This window comes from Hemibagrus wyckioides, linkage group LG15 (genome assembly GCF_019097595.1).
Source record: "Hemibagrus wyckioides isolate EC202008001 linkage group LG15, SWU_Hwy_1.0, whole genome shotgun sequence".
NCBI classification, from domain to species: domain Eukaryota; kingdom Metazoa; phylum Chordata; class Actinopteri; order Siluriformes; family Bagridae; genus Hemibagrus; species Hemibagrus wyckioides.
Window position 1 is genome coordinate 1,144,166 of NC_080724.1, and position 18,523 is coordinate 1,162,688.

Sequence of the window (18,523 nt, forward strand, 5' to 3'; positions counted from 1 at the left end):
TGTGTAAGAAAGTTAACACAGTTCAGGTTTGAGTCTGCTGAGGTATTAACCGATGTATGGGAGAGTAAGCTGTTGCTGTCCTGAACACAGTCCCATCTAAGGCAAGAGTATTTGTTTGCCCCACTTAGGCCAGGAATGCAGCAGCAGGAGGCAAGATGAATACTGCTTCGTACTGCTTAAAGAGCTTTGGTTATATAGCTCTAGTGAAGTCTGATTAATCTTTGTGTTAAGTATTTGAACTTTTGTGAGACACATTGTGTACATGAAATTATATATATATATATTTACATTTTCCAACACTAAAAACATAGTAAATGTTCAGAAAAAGATTCAGTATGAATCAAGTTCAGTAGTGAACAAAGTTTTCTTTGCCCTGTCTCTCTCTCTCTCTCTCTCTCTCTCTCTCTCTGTCTCTCTCTCTCTCTCTCTCTCCCTGTCGTTTGCCTGTTTATCTTTTTTTGTGTCAGATTCCACAGACTACACAACAATTGACGTTAGGCCTGCAGCATCAAAGGAGGGTCAGTGGGGATGTTTGTACGGTCACGTCATATCTGCATTGACCAAGAACAAATGTTAGTGATACCAAAAATTCCAATGGCCACCCCAACATTTGTTCTTCATTATCCAGAGTTTAGACATGTGAGGTCATTCCTCTTCTAGAAAATTAAAAGGGGGGAAAGGGGATTTTTTTTTAATCAGTGTACAGCATTGCTGAAACAATAGAGACATCTTTTGGCAGGATGAGGAAATGACTGGCCTCGGGACATATAAGAATTTGTTGGCCTTTGTCGTCCTCGTGTGTTTGTTCAGTTTTATAGCTTTCACTATGGCTCGAAAGAGAAAAATATTCTAGTTTAGATTTTAAAACTTGCTCAGCACACTGATTTTAGGCATATATTGTCTCCATTTACCTATACAATTAGGAAGTAATTATATTAATAAACTGTATTAACCTGGGTATTAATTATTACCTGGGTTTAAGAGAGAGAGAGAGACTTCTTTATTCAGCAATATTCATACATTCACGACCTAGAGGAGGAAATGGTCTGGTCAACTGAAGAAGTTAACTGTATAACAGCTTATACATTTGACATTTTGATTTAAAACAAAGAGCAACCACAAGAGCTGCAGTTTTGGAGATGCTCTGATCCAGTGGTCTAGCCATCACAATTTGGCCCTTCGTCAAACTCAAAGCTCAAATCCTTACACTTGTCCATTTGTCCTGCTTCTAACATCAACTTTGAGGACAAAATGTTCACTTGCTGCCTAATATATCCCACCCACTAACAGGTGCCATGATCATCAGTCTTATTCACGGCACCTCTCACTGGTCATAATGTTATGGCTGATGGGAGTATATCAATAAAGAGATTCAGCCACTCGCATCTTGTGTCAGTAAGAACATCTGAAGTGATTATTACAGGAAATTATAATGTGGGAAAATCTCGTCATTCATTCATTACTATAATGTACTTAACTGTTCATCATCCCGGCTGTTTTTGTATCTGTGTCATGTTGGAAATCGTGATAATTATCAATCTCTAAAATCGATTGTATCGGTCTGTTACAAACGGGTGGAAATGAGACCCTTGGTAAGAGTGTCACCTGGTGGTGATATACTGAACTACAGTTTGTCTCCACAGAATACTAAGTGTATTATTCAGTTAGTGTGTTAAGTAGTTTTGAGGAAAGCATGGCGTTTGTTTTTTATTAAATCTTCAGTTGGTTAGGCGAAAGTACACAATGCTAAGATTTATGCTATGGAATATGATCTATTTGATACAAATGATCTATTTGAACTGTTTGTGCAGGTAAATTACATTCCTTCCCAGTTTACTATTGCAAGATATCTAATAGCTTAGAGTGACATCAGGAAGGAACTAACTGTTGTTGATCTCCTCCAGAGCATAGCACAGCAAACCAGCACTATGTATGGATGTTGCCTGTCCTCTTCTAAAGCCAGAGAAGTTGTTTAAATGAACAGCTTTTTTATTATGAGCATATTGTTTCTGTAAAAAGTATGAAAAATTGTACTGTTTATAGTCTGCCAGCTGAGTGTACTGTAGTTAAAATGGTAACAGCTACTTTATGGAGAGGAAACATGCCATAGATGGTAATATTTTGTTTAAGCTGGAGTCCAGTGCCATAACAGCTGCTCCAGGAGGACACCAACAGAAGAGCACTGAACAGCTTCTCTCCCATGCTGCAGATACAGCTGTATTGTAGATATTATTCTCTCTTTTTTGACACACTAGCCTTGCTTTTACATGCAAAGCGAAGGTTAATGTTAAATCAGTAGCTGTTAATATTTGTCAGATATATGTTACTGCACAGGAAAAATTCCTTCTTCACATATCCTACCCCAGGGTGGGGCCAGAGCGCAGGGTCAGCCACAATGCAGCACCCCTGGAGCATGGTGGGTTGGGGGCCTTGCTCAAGGGCCCAATGGTGGTAACTTGGCGGTGCAGGGGCGCAAACCCCGATCAGCTGGTCAGCAACTCAGAGCCTTAATCACTTGAGCTACCACTGCCCCCACCATCTTTGCTCTTTGACATGACAACAAATGGCCAACAAAGCAATTATAATATGATTAACATTTAAGGATTACCTCTTAGTCTGATTAAATAAAACAAGCTATATAATGGAAAAGCTATATAATGGAAAATAATGAGAATAAGGATGCTGTTTATATTGTAGATATACAGTAAGAAAGATAAAAGAATAAGTTGAAGCCATGACATGTTACTGGTGATGAGGGAGGCTTGGTTTCAGTAGAACTGACATTAAAAATGGCTTTAATCCTAATTTGGGACAGCATATGGACCACCAACTACAGAGACATAACACACCACGGGTGAGAGAGAAACCTTTGGAAGAAGAGAAACCGAATGTGGTGGATTCCTGACCTGACCTGTCCATACACATCTGTCTCTCCATCACCAAATCGAGTCAGAGGACTGGTCGGTTTTGAGCACAGAGATGTCTGAACCAGACAAGTTCAGAGGAGGGAGAGTGAGTATATTGGTAGGAGAATGTTGGACATGGAGCTGCCAGGCAGGAGAAAAAGAGGAAGGCCAAAGAGGAGAGATATGGATGGAATAAATGAGGATATGAAGCTAGTGGGTGTAAGTGTTGAGGATGCAGAAGATAGGGATAGGTGGAGAGAGATGATTCGCTGTGGAGACCCCTGAAGGGAAAAGCCCAAAGAAGAAGAAGATTTGCATGAAATGTTTAATTAATTTAAAGGAGTGATTCTAATACCACACCCTATGGTCACTCTATTCGAATTGATCAGGTATTTATTAGGAAGTTATGTTAATTATATTGTGTGTGATTTTTACTGGACTCAGAAGTAGTCTTTAATAAAGATTCTTATTTTGCATTTTTTAATTATATGACAACAACAACAACAACAACAACAACAACAACAATAATAATAATAATAATAATAATAATGTTTATTGTTTGTTTAACCGTAATCTAAAGCTCTCTAAAAGTCTATGATTACAATTATGACATAATTATTGAATTAACGCAATTATTAAAAGTCTATTTAAAGGACGCATTAGCTAGCGATATCATTATAGTTTCATTTCAGACTTTATTGTGAGTTTATTAAAACATTCCATGTGTAAAATATTTGTAATAAATTAAATAAAAAAAAAGCTGTTCTGGGCGCCTGTGCGGATGTGACGTTTTCTTCACGATATGACGCAGCGGAAATGCGAGTTACTTCCTTTCCGCCATTAGGTGAGTGCGTGGAAGGATGGCGCTCGGTCCCGCTCCTGATGAAATGATCGAAAATCTCATTAGATAATAATTTTTTGTGTCGCTGGTTTTTATAAAAACTAATCGTTTTTGTGTTTATTTCAGGTCGCAGCCATGGGGCGCCGTCCAGCCCGTTGGTAAGTTTCTTTTTTCCTCCATGTTCTCTGTAGAGAGGAGCTGAAAATGGCAGGACGCGCTAACCATGTGCGGATCCCGGCCTAGCTTTAGCCGCTAGCTAGTAGGTGGACACTCCTGGAACTGATGCCTGAAGCCGAGTGCAAAATATATATAAATACAAACTAGTGAAATGGAGTAGTGCGAGTGTCCGTGTCTGTTGATTGTGACTAGATGTTTTAAATTAGTAGTTTATTTACCTGACCTAGTTACAGCACTGGTTAGCGTTACTCTGGTGCCTCCGTCAGTCCGCTTCATGTCTGTGTGCACTGAATAAACACTGTTCTTCACCTGTGTGTTTCTAAAGTCACTTAAAATTGTTTTCCTGATTCTTTTTCACCCCCAGCTACAGATACTGCAAGAACAAGCCTTACCCCAAGTCCCGTTTCTGTCGGGGTGTACCTGGTAAGGACAAGGCGCACGCGCATCATTTTATTTATTTATATATTTATATATTAAATCGTATGATTTGATGCAGTGCATGATATAGGGATACAACCTAAAGTTATAATAATCCTTAAAGTATACAAACAGGTCACAATCTCAATGTAGGAGATTTTATTCAGTAAAATATAACTTGCACATGGCTTTCTTGCCCCATGTAAATAACTCGCCTTAAAAAAAACCTAATCATCTTGGGTCACTTTCATCATTTTGACCCATGACTCAATCCGGAGACAGTTTATTGAATGTCTGTGGATTATCTAAGGAAGCAAGTGGTTAAGATGAATATTATACAGTGCTGAATATTAAAGGCAAGATGGATGAAGGCCCACTGTCATTTGTATGTATTTTACACAACACAGAAATAATAATGAATTCTGAGTAAGCTGAAAACACAGGGCTGGAAATAAACATCTGTGTATGTGGCAATAAAAATGATGCCGCATGCTTGATTAAAACGCTTATAAACGTAGCAGAAAATTGAATGAAATTTATAGATTTGGTCCTTGTGGTAAGTTTCTGTAAATGTGTGATGGATGTTCTCTGCTGAACCCAGATCCCAAGATCAGGATCTTCGACTTGGGCAGGAAGAAGGCTAAGGTAGATGAATTCCCCTTGTGTGGTCACATGGTGTCTGATGAGTATGAGCAGCTGTCTTCTGAGGGTAAGTGGTGTAGTCGGATTGTAAGTTTTTTTGTTGTGGTGTTGCTTTACTACGATTAAACTGTATCTGACTTTGTGTAGCTCTTGAGGCTGCCCGTATCTGCGCCAACAAATACATGGTGAAGACATGCGGTAAAGATGGCTTCCACATCCGCATGCGTCTGCACCCTTTCCACGTCATCCGCATCAACAAAATGTTATCCTGTGCCGGAGCTGATAGGTGAGTTTGGTCAGGGATCCAACTACGACTACAACTGCAGCTTATTAAGCCGACCAGCTTGGTTGTTAGTACTGCTCTGGTGTGCAAAAGCTGCAGACAGTGAATCTTTGGTTGTGTATGAGCCCAGCCTGTGAAGTGCTGGGTCCTGTAAGGGACCATTGAGACAAAACCTCGCTAAAAGTGGAAATGTGTGCTTGGATTATTTATTTATTTATTTTTAAACTAGATCTTGTTTCCTCTCTCCAGGCTCCAGACTGGAATGCGTGGTGCCTTTGGAAAGCCACAGGGCACGGTGGCCCGCGTGCACATCGGACAGGTCATCATGTCTGTGCGCACAAAGACCCAGAACAAGGAACATGTCATTGAGGCTTTGAGGAGAGCCAAGTTCAAGTTCCCTGGCCGTCAGAAGGTAGTGTCACACTCTACCTTATAAGATGTTGCATGCTTTGTGAAAAGATGAGTGTTCTCATTAGGGTCAGCAAAAATGTGCTAGCATGTGGGAGAATGGCTTTGAGTTTAGCTTTACAATTTCCTCTATTTCCTTTTTAGATCCACATCTCCAAGAAGTATGGCTTCACCAAGTTTAATGCTGCTGACTTTGATGACCTGCTGCAGGAGAAGCGTGTGATCCCTGATGGCTGCAGCGTGAAATATGTCCCCAGCCATGGGCCCCTGAGCCGCTGGAAGGCACTGCATGCCAACTAAGCACTTCACTCATCATACTGTTAGTTGTGTGAGATTGCGTGCTCAGTAATCTGAAGTAATGAATAAAATCAAACTTTGTTTTGGTTATCAAATGCTGTGGTTTGGTGTCATTTTCTATTGAATACAATTCATTTGATGGGGTTGGGTGCACCAATGTGTATTGCAGTTCTAGTTAGAAAAATTGTAAACAAAAATGTAGCTAATCCAAGATTTTGGTCAAATTTAAATTGGGTTAAGACTACACTCAGATCATTAAAAGTGTTTTTTTTTTTTGTTTTTTTTAATGCTTCCTGGGGAAGTGTAGGAACGAACGAGTAGAAATCAAACCCAATAGCACTGATGGGGATGTCTCTACCACCACCATGTCTAGGCCTTGTTATTGCTCCAAATCTTAAAAACAGGAAGAAAGCTACTGGTCATTTGGACATTTGACCTTTAGATTTTTTCTTGAATTGGTTACAAAAACCCAAGAAACATTAAAATGTTAGAACCTGTGTGGACGTATAAGCCAATTTCATGTCAGCCTTTTGCTCACTTACATTTTGCCTGTCCTGCACTAGATCAGTAAAACATCTGGCCTCCTGTTAGAACAGCTTGAATGTGTTCATGCTAATCTTCTCTAAATTAAACAGATTACTTAACCATTCAGTTAAATGGCATCACACCTCTTATATAGCTTTATAGCCATTAATTGTGCAGAAACCTGATCCCTGTTAATCTTTTTTTTTTTTACATCAGTGCACAAATGAAAGAAGAGTTTGCCTTCAACTTTTAATCAGAATACAGATCAACTAAAACACACCATTAAGGTTATCAGACACTATATTTGCACCCACCAAAAACAGCTAATGTACAGTGAGAGTAGATGAGCACTTGGATGAACTTCACACAAAACTGGATGCTTTTGGTACTTTAGGTGGTGTATATCACACGAGACTCACATGTTCCAGGGTGTCCTCAAAATAAATAACCTCAAACATCAAAACACTCTCCAAAGAATACTAGATAAATTGCTGTCCTAAAACAATAAATTGTCATTTCTTTCCTAGTGCTTGGCTTTGCTTTCCCTTACCTAAATAATCTGTTTTGTCAAAAAGGATGCTAATTAAAAACAAAGCAATACAGCATACAATCGCCCCCATGTTATACACTATATTGCTAAAAGTTTTGGGACGTCTGCCTTTACATGCACATGAATGTAATATGGAGTTGTCCCGCCCTTTGCAGCTAGAACAGCTTCAACTCTTCTGGGAAGGCTTTCCACAAGGTTTAGGAGTGTGTTTATGGGAATTTTTTTGACCATTCCTCTAGAAGTGCATTTGTGAGGTCAGGCACTGATGTTGGACGAGAAGGTCTGGCTCACAGTCTCCGCTCTAATTCATCCCAAAGGTGTTCTATGGGGTTGAGGTCAGGACTCTGTGCAGGCCAGTCAAGTTCCTCCACACCAAACTCACTCATCCATGTCTTTATGGACCTTGCTTTGGTCACTGGTGTGCAGTCATGTTGGAACAGGAAGGGGTCATCCCCAAACTGTTCCCACAAAGAGCATGAAATTGTCCAAAATGTCTTGGTATGAAGCTGAAGCATTAAGAGTTCCTTTCACTGGAACTAAGGGGCCGAGCCCAAACCCTGAAAAGCAACACCTGAACTCAATGATTTGGAGGGGTGTCCCAAAACTTTTGGCTATATAATGTATGTCAGCATTGAATCTTTGTTTATTGGAGGACTCGAGCATTTCTTTTGCCAGCTAAAGCCGCTTTTTACATCCATAAAGCCCACATAATTAATTACCATTAATGAGGCAATGTACTTCCAACTAGCTGTGTCCTGTTCAAATCTATCATGATGAGATTAAAAACATTTGCTTTACATTGTGATGTGTTTTTCAGTGGTTGTAAAACTTAATTCACTATTTACAATCTCATTGTTTTAAAGAATGTGAAAACATGTTTCACGTTATTGCTAAGAAACCCAGTGCATTCTGGTACAGCTTTGGTTTAGATGATATTTAAGTATTAGCAGCAGTGCATATGGTCATCTGACAGACTGAAAAAAATGTCCACTGTCATTTTAGTTGGAGTAGCAGAGGAAGGCCAATGGTTATCTGGAACAAGATTATGCTTCTCTGCTCACTTCCTGATTTGATCTTCAGCTCCACCTCTATAGGATAGTGGTCACTCACACGTAAAGCCTGTAAGGGAAATGCACAGCTCTGTCAGGTGTCTTCAGCTCAGAAACACTAGATATACGGGGTAATGAACAGCTCTAGCATTAGTTCAAATCTGTGTCTCGCAAAGTCTGTTTTTTTAAATAACTTGAGCCACAAGCTCACTTTCACTTTGTTAAAGTAAACACCTGTATTCACAGGTATTGGATACATTTTTGGGAAAACATCTATAAATCTAATCTGATAAAATACAGCTATCCAGGAAGGAGCCATATAATTAAGATGAATGGTATGATTGTTTATGTAGGCGTGCAAGATTACCTCTTCCTCCTTGATTTGGTATGCGCTGGCAAAATTAAACGGTTGTGCAGAAAATGGCACTATGGCTCTGAGAAACGAATCTCCGTGCACGACTATCCTGTACAATCAGAAATCAACACTCCATTAAACACCAAATTAACAAGCTGGAATAAACACTTTTTTTAAAGAATAACTTACCGGTCATATGCACAGTCAGTGGTCTGTCTTACTGTAGTGTCCTGCTTGTCATCGATCAGCCAGCTGAATTTGTCAGAGTAGAGCCTTATCTTCTTCCTGTTTTTCTTGGCCACATATCCACACGCTGCATTGAAGTCACCAAGGAACATTATGTCCTAAAAAAGATGGTGGTAATGAGGGAAAATGTTTTTTGAATGTCAAAATAAACTAAGTGCTTTCCGCACCAGTGTATCTCACCTCTGTCTTCCACCTCCGTGTGATATCCTCAAAGACATCATAGAGTTCATCGATCTCTTTGGTTGCATTAGAAGGAGAGGTGTGCATTGGGATCAGAACAAACTCGCCAATCACTGGAAAACATAACCATTCAATCACAGTCCACACATTTACAGTTAAATATAGAATAGTAAAGGTATAGTTGAGTATAGTAAAGTTATCCAGTCTAATCTCACCGAGAAATGAATGCAATAAATTAGACCATTAGTGACACTATTAGTATGTGTATCTGTAGTTCAGCCATCACTACATCACCCGAGTTTGTAATTGGTCTCGTATCGAGAGGCGCACGCTTGCTTCATTTTTTTCATTTTGTTCTTGTAAAATTTTCACACAAATTTATTTTGTGCCAATTCCCAAATTAAAAAGAAGTAGCTTAATTTGATAAAAACTGATCAAGTAGTTACTAAAGGACAAATGAAAGAACACGAGTCTTCAATCTAGCTCAAGCTTCATATCTAGTTTTGGGTTTTGTAGGGGCGATTCAAGGATTTTCATTTAATGAGGGTATAATAGTATAAAATAAATAAATAAATAAGATAAGAATTTTTAGGGGGGCTGAGTAGAAATGTTAGGGGGGCTGAATGACAATCATTTGGAGTCTAACATCATTCAAAGACTATATTTTTGGATTTGTAAAGTAAGCCAACGTAAATTCATATTTAATCAGATGAAGACTTGTTGCATAAATAAATGCTAGTGTTTTGCAGTAGTGGTGTTTTTTTTCCTATTAATAAAAATCTCTTTGTAATCAAATAGCTGTGAGAGACACATCTTATGTAAGGAACTGTCAGATTTCCGCTTATTTTATTAGTTGAGTTTCCTCTTCCATATTCAGTCTCAGAGGAGCCGAAGTCTGTCGCCGTTATCATATGGAATTTAAAGGGGACTGAGGCGATCACGAATTTGTGTACAGTTTATGGAGAATCGCAGAATTTTTAGGGGGGCTGAATGGCCTAGCGACGCCCTTGATCCCAGTCCCGATACACTATATTGCCAAAAGTTTTGGGACACCCCTCCAGATCCAGATCATTGAGTTCAGGTGTTGTTTTTCAGGGGTTGGGCTCGGTCCCTTAGTTCCGGTAAAAGGAACTCTTAATGCTTCAGCATACCCAAAAATCCCAAACCTTGTGGCATATATACCTCTTGTGTCACCCATGTCCACTGAGAAGAAACCTGATTCAACTGATTCATTATCAGTTACATTCCTACTACAGATATTTTTATCTTACCTGTTTTAGGTGCTTGGAAGCGCACGATAAAAGGCTCCCTGGCAAAAGCATCCTCATCTCCTTTCTGTGTGTCTGGATACTGATACACATCTATTAGCCTGACTGAGTCAGCCCTGTAGGAGAGAACATGAAAGACTGCAAAAGCATACACCTCAAAATATAAACTCTTTAAAAACTAAATATCTTACCTGAACACAAAAACATATTGCTCTTGATAGGTTGGTGTCCTGCCAAGACGTTCACTGGACACGTAGTCATAGTGGTGAACCCTTTCATAGCTGAAAAAGAAGTGATGATTTGTTATTGAAAATATTGCAGGATGTTGTCACATGTGTTGAGTTATTTAAAGGACAGGAGGTGTAATGAGAGTACTGTTACTCATTGAGTCTATTAATCAGAAGTGGAATGGCTGTTTTCTTCTGATCTCTGACCTCTTGAAGCAAACACACATCACAGCGTGCCACAATCTGACCAAAAATAAGATCAAAATAAAATTAAAATGTATTAAATGTTAGCTGGCTTTTTAACCTGATTGGCTCTATATTCACACATTACACACACTGATACTGTACTTGCAATCTGTGTTCATATCTAAAGTATACTGTAAGAGTACATTACCTGTGTTACAGTGTGCAAAACTGCTGCATCTGTTGCCTTTGAGCCTCCAAAACTCTGAACGTTGAAGGCACAAATCTTAAATGCGTGGCAAACCAGTGGTCCAGAGAGGTAGACTAAAAAGAGCAGGGATTGAGGACGAATCATAGTGGAACTGCAGAAAGAGAGAGAGAGAGAGAGAGAGAGAGAGAGAGGAAGTAAATAAATTGCTTTGTTGTAGTTTACCTTATTCTTTTTATTTATGTCTTAAGTCGAAACCATAGATGAATCATTTGCCTTTTACTTGAGGTTACAGTGAAAGGAGAAGTAATCCTGAAACAAGAACAAGAAAGTCATATGATTAGAATGAATGGTGTAAAATCCATCAAACACGTCAGTAGTTTAACTGGCTACACTAAAATAAAATTATCACACACTTTTATTTACTCATTTACTCACTAGTAGCCCTGCTGTTTTGGGATTTATAAACATATGTAAGTCAGACACTCTATTGCCAAAAGTTTTGGGACACCCCTCCAAATCATTGAATTCAGGTGTTGTTTTTCAGGGGTTGGTCTCGACCCCTTAGTTCCAGTGAAAGGAACTCTTAATGCTTCAGCTTCATACCAAGACATTTTGGACAATTTCATGCTCTTTGTGGGAACAGTTTGGGGATGACCCCTTCCTGTTCCAACATGACTGCACACCAGTGACCAAAGCAAGGTCCATAAAGACATGGAGACAAAGTTTGATGTGGAGGAACTTGACAGAGTCCTGATCTCAACCCCATAGAACACCTTTGGGATGAATTAGAGTGGAGACTGCGAGCCAGACCTTCTCGTCCAACATCAGTGCCTGACCATGGGGCGATGGAAGAAGGCGGTCTGTTCTGTTCTGTTTATTCGTGTGTCATGAACGTGGGAAAGAGATGGCACCATGGTGCATCATGGGAAAAGGTCAGTCGAAGCAGTGTGAGGCTCTGGCTAAAGTTCTGCTGACAGAACACCTTCAGAGGTCTTATAGAGTCCATGTTTTTAAAGAATATTAGGCAGGAGGTTTTAATGAAATGGCTGAAACGTTATATTCCTAAAAACATTGTTTACTCTGCAGATGATGAAGATAACACTACTGCAGTGGCAGTTTCGAGATCATTTGAATTTTACATGACGAACACATATGAGCGGAGTGATACACGAAGTGAAATGTCTCAGAGACTGACCAATGAAATAGTGGACCCGAGCTAACTTATATAGTGCCAATTATAAGCTACACGCTACAGTGTTGGACTGACCCGCAGATCTCACTATTACTGATGGGAGGTCTGGCTCTTTTGGCTCGGCTTCCTTCAAAGAGGCGGCTCTTACGGATCCCAAACGGGAGCCTAATTTAGCAATTATGAATGGTTTGTGTTAATAAAAGCCTTATTTGTGTGCATTTTTTCCTTACAAAAAGCACACAGTTAGTATTGTTCTTCTCGTTCGCTGCAAAGAATCGGCTCTTAGAGCCGGCTCATTCACGAACGACACATCACTACTCACAACTTCACTTTACTGATTTAAGACAGTTTAAGTGCACACTCTGCTAGATTTTGTCTCTCTGTCACAACCTCATTCTGCTTTTTTAGCAACTTAGCAGTACATGACATTGCAAAAGTAAGAACATGTAGTAACACTGACCGCATATTTTGTATGCCTTCATAAAAAACAAGAACAACAAACTTTTGCCTCAAGTACCGTGCGACTGTTTATGTGCTCATAAAGAAACGCTTAATTTCTCAACCACACCATGAACATAATGAGCTCTATCAGTTTTACTTCTCTCTTTTTTGCCTGTTATTTTACTTTTATTTAGCTTTTGCTTTTTTACATGGGACGAGAAAAACTGAAATAAAGGAAGGTAGCGAAACAATATAAAGAGTGTAGAACCATACCTGAGAGTTGAAGAGCTTTCAGCGGTTTGTGGAAAGTGTCTCGAGAAGTGAGGTTTATAAGCGATATTGCTGTTAAATGAAAGAGGATCCACCGTATTACACACACACACACACACACACACACACACACACACAGGGAGGGAGGAGCTTTGCTTCTAAAACTAGATACTGCTGTTGTTCTGGTTCTACTCAAAGCTCATAGCCTCCCAGTGGAAACACTACATCATGTATTGGGCTCGGTCAGTTAGACAGACGTCGATTTTTGTAGTTAATACATCATATCAGATAATATACATCACTAATACACTATATTTATGAATGTACGCATGTAGCATTTAGATCAGAAATGGAAAAGTCTGTGAAATCTACATTTGCCTGACATATGACCATAATTCTTTAGGAAATTACACACAGAAATCAAACTGTATAGATTTATTTGACGTGTATTGTGAATATTCTTTCCATCTGTAATCGAGAACAGGCGATATGATCAATTCTCGCCACAGCAGTCTGAAGGGATGATGCTAAACAAGTGCTAACGGCTACACCACCTTTACCTCAGACTTAAACATCAGGCTGGTAGATGTAACTATTCATAAAATGTAAAAAAAATTTTTTTTTTTTGAATTTTTGATTGTATTTTTACTCGCTTTATAGTTAGTGTTAAATATTGATTTAACTAGAAACACTGGCAACGTCTTTTGGAGCTATACACACCGATCAGCCATAACATTATGACCAGTGCCAGGTGAAGTGAATAACACTGAGTATCTCCTCATCATGGCCCCTGTTAGTGGGTGGGATATATTAGGCAGCAGGTGAACATTTTGTCCTCAAAGTTGAGGTTAGAAGCAGGAAAAATGGACAAGCGTAAGGATTTGAGCTTTGAGTTTGATGAAGGGCCAAATTGTGATGGTTAGACCACTGGATCAGAGCATCTCCAAAACTGCAGCTCTTGTGGGGTGTTCCTGGTCTGCAGTGGTCAGTATCTATCAAAAGTATCCTTTAAGTCCTGTAAGTTGCAAGGTGGGGCCCACTGAGGTCCCATGGAGGCTCCACCTTGCAACTTAGAGAACTTAAAGGATCTGCTGCTAACCTCTTGGTGCCAGATACCACAGCACACCTTCAGGGATCTAGTGGGGTGCATGCCTCAAAGGGTCAGAGCTGTTTTGGCTGCAAAATGGGGACCAACACAATATTAGGCAGATGGTCATAATGTTATGCCTGATTGGTGTATGCCACGTGCATTGTTTTTATAACGTCTCACCGAATTTCTGATGTTAGGAAACTTTACACTTTGACAACTCGAGAAATGAGTAGCAAAACTAGTAAGATTGATCAAACTAGTAAGTCCAGTTCACATGACTCAACTTCTAGATAACCGCACTTGGATGACTGAGAATCTTCACAGACAACTAGAGAAATAGTTTTGTTTTGACGAGCAGGGACTTTGTCCAGACTTGCTACAGTCTCTGAGCTGACAATCAGACTATAATCACAGCGAGTTGGATATAAGTCTCCTTGAATCCTTCTTTGTTTCGTTAATAAGAGATTCCTGCAGGTATGTCTTTCATCCTGAAAAGTAACAGGCCTATTTCCTGACTGTGGATCTAATCCATCACCTCTGCTTTCTTTTTACAGGCACTGCTATTCAGGCATTTCCTGTATTTGCCCTGTTCAACAGTATAAAAGCTGGAAAAAACATGAACAGAAGTCTCTACAGCTGCTAATTTTATTATCAGTCTGATCAGGATGACTGGCCTTCTTACTGAAAATCATCTTCATCACTTCAGCTTTTCCCTGCAGGAGGCGCTACTTGGTTCAGGGAGTTTAACACTCATTACAGCCTATTTTTTTCCCTAGCCATTCACATTTCTACAGATAGAGTTTTATTAGGATTAGATAAAATGCATTAAGGTAGAGTTATTAGATTACTTACAGCTTCTTGGCCTCCTAAAGGAGCTCTACGTGGAATCTGCTCTGAAAGGTAAAACAAACTCACTAACTACACTGACCTCTTAGTTCCTCAAGAGCTCTTGGTTGCTGTTGTAGAAAGGACATTATTAACAGTTACATCCTTTCCTGTCCAGTGTCACACAAATGAGGATGAGGTTCCCTTCTGAGTCTGGTTCCTCTCAAGGTTTCTTCCTCATATCACCTCAGGGAGTTTTTCCTGACTGTCGTCACCTCAGGCTTTCTTGTTAGTAATAAATAGTAACCTAACTTTAAAATTTGTTTCTATGTTTCTCTACTTCTGTAAAGCCGCTTTGAGACAATATCCATTGTTAAGCATGCTATATAAAAATTGAATTAAATTGAAAGGGAAACAATTAAAAAAAACAGACCAAAGCGGGAATTTAAGATGTGCTGTAGACCTGTAGATCAGACTGAATCTGAGTATCTGCAAAACTCAGTATAGATACTGTACAGCTGAGGTCTATGTGTACAAGAACCATTATGCATCACTACAAATATTTATTTAAAAAAATTATAAATACAATAGCCATAATTCACTTAGTCTTGTTTACCTATAGTGCCTGATTATTATTATTTTCCCTTACAGTGTTCCATGCAGAACTCAGTGGAACAGAAGCATTAGCTCAGAAGACATAACCATCTAAAGGACTATCAAGAAATCTTTTTTCTAAGAGGGTATGGACTGGCATTTTGTTGTTGATAGTTGATTTGACACTAAGTAACTATGGCACTATAACCAAATTTCTACAGCTTATCATCTTAGTACGCTATAAACATTCATACATGGTATTGGGTATTGATCTATTTGATATTGGGTGTTGGTCTATGCATATCACTCCTTTACTTTTACTTGTACAAGTAACACATGAGAGCATTGTCTGTAAGAGACACATACGCTTTGGGTCTTCACTTTGCTTGAGAGTCGAGGCATGGGCACCTTGTTTTTATTTTTAATGACCATGCTAGCTGATACTGCTCTACTACCACTTTCCTGTTCCAGCAACTCACAGCAACAGCAGCAACCATCATAAACCGAGCTACATAAAATGTGATGTCTGGGATTTCTTAATAATAAGTAGGGTACTCATTTTTATATCAGTATTGGTACTGGTATCACTGAGCACAAAAACATGTACTGCAGCAAGCTCCCAGTTGTGGCGAGCTGAACACAGACACACTAGAACCAGGGATGGGTGAAAAGGTGCTCTTTATTCCAAATCTCCAGGTGAGGGTGAATGCTGAGTGAAGTCTTCACAGACTGGAGTGATGACATCTAAGTGGTGCTAGGTTTTTGAAGCTTCCAAGCAGGGTCCAGCAGAGGTAAAGAGGGACCCAGGGCATTTTATGGGGCACAGAGTCAAACTCTGTGAAAGAGATAGCAAAAGCAGTTCACATCAACCACAAGAACCATCTTACTGCCCCAAGTCTGCTGGGCCCCTTGATTTTCTGTGAGCTTCTCACTGAGGGTGAGGGTGAAAAATCTCCTCTCTCATTGGCTGGCTGTGAGGAGAGTTTCTACAACCCCGCCCTGCAGCCACATGGTCTTTTTCAAGATTCAAGAAGCTTTATTGTCATTTCAACCACATATAGCTGACGCAGTACATAGTGAAATGAAACGTTTCTCTAGGACCTGGTGCTACATAAAGATCAAATACAAAAAAACAACACAGAGCTAGGACCGAAGTTCTGTCCTAGCCACATAAAGTGCAAAGTGTGTAAATAGGTGCAAATAGAGCAAAGACAAGACAGTGCAAAAACAATAAGTACAAAAAGACAACACAAAAACAGGACACTTAGCGCCAAAAAAGAAAAAGAACATGTGTAATGAAATGTAAAATGAAATGAAATAAAATGAAATGATGTACAGCTTTGAGAAACAGTAGAAAAAACAGGTAACTAACATATATAATAACATATATATTTAGCAGAACCTGACAACATGTATTGTGCAAAAATACAGTAGCAGCGGTTGAGGTAGTGCAAACAGAAATAAACATAAACATAAATATAGCAGCGGAATGAAATATTAACAGGGTAGTGCAATAAGTAGTGAACAATATAAGTTATGTGTGTGTGTGTCCACACAGGTGAAAGAGAGAGAGAGTGTGTGTGTGTATATGTGTGAGAGAGACAGATAGTTTTGTACAGTTCAGTCCTGGGTGTGTGTGTGTGTGTGTGAGAGAGAGAGAGAGAGAGAGAGCTAGAGTTTTGTACAGTTCAGTCCTGGGTGTGTGTGTGTGTGTGTGAGAGAGAGAGAGAGAGAGAGAGAGAGAGAGCTAGAGTTTTGTACAGTTCAGTCCTGGGTGTGTGTGTGTGTGTGTGAGAGAGAGAGAGAGAGAGAGAGAGAGAGAGCTAGAGTTTTGTACAGTTCAGTCCTGGGTGTGTGTGTATGTGTGTGTGTGTGAGAGAGAGAGAGAGATAGAGTTTTGTACAGTTCAGTCCTGGGTGTTGAGGAGCCTGATGGCTTGAGGAAAGAAACTGTTACACAGTCTGGTTGTGAGGGTCTGAATGCTCCGGTACCTCTTTCCGGATGGCAGGAGGGTGAAGAGTGTGTGTAAGAGTGTGTGTGAGGGGTGTGTAAGAGGGTATGTGAGGGGTGTGTGGGGTGTGTAAGAGTGTGTGTGAGGGGTGTGTAAGAGTGTGTGTGAGAGGTGTGTGGGGTGTGTAAGAGTGTGTGTAAGAGTGTGTGTGAGGGGTGTGTAAGAGAGTGTGTGAGGGGTGTGTGGGGTGTGTAAGAGTGTGTGTGGGGTGTGTGTAAGAGAGTGTGTGAGGGGTGTGTGGGGTGTGTAAGAGTGTGTGTGAGGGGTGTGTGGGGTGTGTAAGAGTGTGTGTGGGGTGTGTGTAAGAGAGTGTGTGAGGGGTGTGTGGGGTGTGTAAGAGTGTGTGTGAGGGGTGTGTAAGAGTGTGTGTGAGGGGTGTGTGGGGTGTGTAAGAGTGTGTGTGGGGTGTGTGTAAGAGAGTGTGTGAGGGGTGTGTGGGGTGTGTAAGAGTGTGTGTGGGGTGTGTGTAAGAGAGTGTGTGAGGGGTGTGTGGGGTGTGTAAGAGTGTGTGTGAGGGGTGTGTAAGAGTGTGTGTGAGGGGTGTGTGGGGTGTGTAAGAGTGTGTGTGGGGTGTGTGTAAGAGAGTGTGTGAGGGGTGTGTGGGGTGTGTAAGAGTGTGTGTGAGGGGTGTGTGGGGTGTGTGTGAGGGGTGTGTGGGGTGTGTAAGAGTGTGTGTGAGGGGTGTGTGGGGTTGTCCACAATGCTGTTAGCTTTGCGGGTACAGTGTGCGGTGTAAATGTCTGTGATAGAGGGGAGAGAGACTCCGACGATCTTCTCAGCTGTCCTCACTATCCCCTGAAGGGTCTTGCGATCCGAGACGGTGCAGTTTCCAAACCAGGCAGTGATGCAGCAGCTCAGGATGCTCTCCATGGTTCCTCTGTAGAACAGTCAGCATGGGGGGAGGGGTATGAGCTTTCCTCAGGCTCCTCAGGATGTAGAGGTGCTGCTGGGTTTTCTTGGTGATGGAGCTGGTGTTGAGTGACCAGTTGAAGTTCTCTGCCAGATGAACACCAAGGAATTTGGCGCTCTTGACGATCTCCACAGAGGATCCATCGATGGACAGCGGAGAATGGTCACTCTGTGCTCTCCTGAAGTCAACAACCATCTCTTTGGTCTTGTCGACGTTCAGGGAGAGGTTGTTGGCTCTACACCAGGCTGTTAGTTGTTGCACCTCCTCTCTGTATGCTGACTCGTTGTTCTTGCTGATGAGACCCATCACGGTCGTGTCATCGGTGAACAGCAGTGGACTGAGCACACAGTCCTGAGGAGCTCCAGTGCTCAGTGTGGTGGTGCTGGAGATGCTGTTCCCGATCCGGACTGACTGAGGTCTCCCAG

General features: G+C 40.7%; 2 protein-coding genes and 1 non-coding gene across 3 annotated transcripts; 2 read left to right on the forward strand and 1 right to left on the reverse strand.

Annotated features, from left to right (window-relative positions):
* Positions 1-3,765: 3,765 nt before the first annotated feature.
* rpl10 (ribosomal protein L10) lies at positions 3,766-6,066 on the forward strand. The gene is made up of 6 exons (XM_058410018.1): positions 3,766-3,905; positions 4,289-4,347; positions 4,943-5,050; positions 5,131-5,269; positions 5,516-5,678; positions 5,819-6,066. Exons 1-6 carry the CDS (start codon positions 3,883-3,885, stop codon positions 5,972-5,974), a joined length of 648 nt encoding a protein of 215 aa, XP_058266001.1. The 5' UTR covers positions 3,766-3,882; the 3' UTR covers positions 5,975-6,066.
* LOC131366472 (small nucleolar RNA SNORA70) lies at positions 5,304-5,438 on the forward strand. The gene has a single exon (XR_009206817.1). It is a non-coding gene; the product is annotated as a small nucleolar RNA SNORA70 (small nucleolar RNA).
* A 645-nt stretch (positions 6,067-6,711) lies between the features above and the next one.
* dnase1l1 (deoxyribonuclease I-like 1) lies at positions 6,712-12,817 on the reverse strand. Its single transcript, XM_058410017.1, has 10 exons — positions 12,672-12,817; positions 11,039-11,074; positions 10,766-10,916; positions 10,526-10,614; positions 10,336-10,425; positions 10,148-10,260; positions 8,877-8,989; positions 8,640-8,794; positions 8,463-8,559; positions 6,712-8,165 (listed from the first exon to the last, which is right to left on the reverse strand). Exons 3-10 carry the CDS (start codon positions 10,907-10,909, stop codon positions 8,040-8,042), a joined length of 927 nt encoding a protein of 308 aa, XP_058266000.1. The 5' UTR covers positions 10,910-10,916; positions 11,039-11,074; positions 12,672-12,817; the 3' UTR covers positions 6,712-8,039.
* Positions 12,818-18,523: the final 5,706 nt, after the last annotated feature.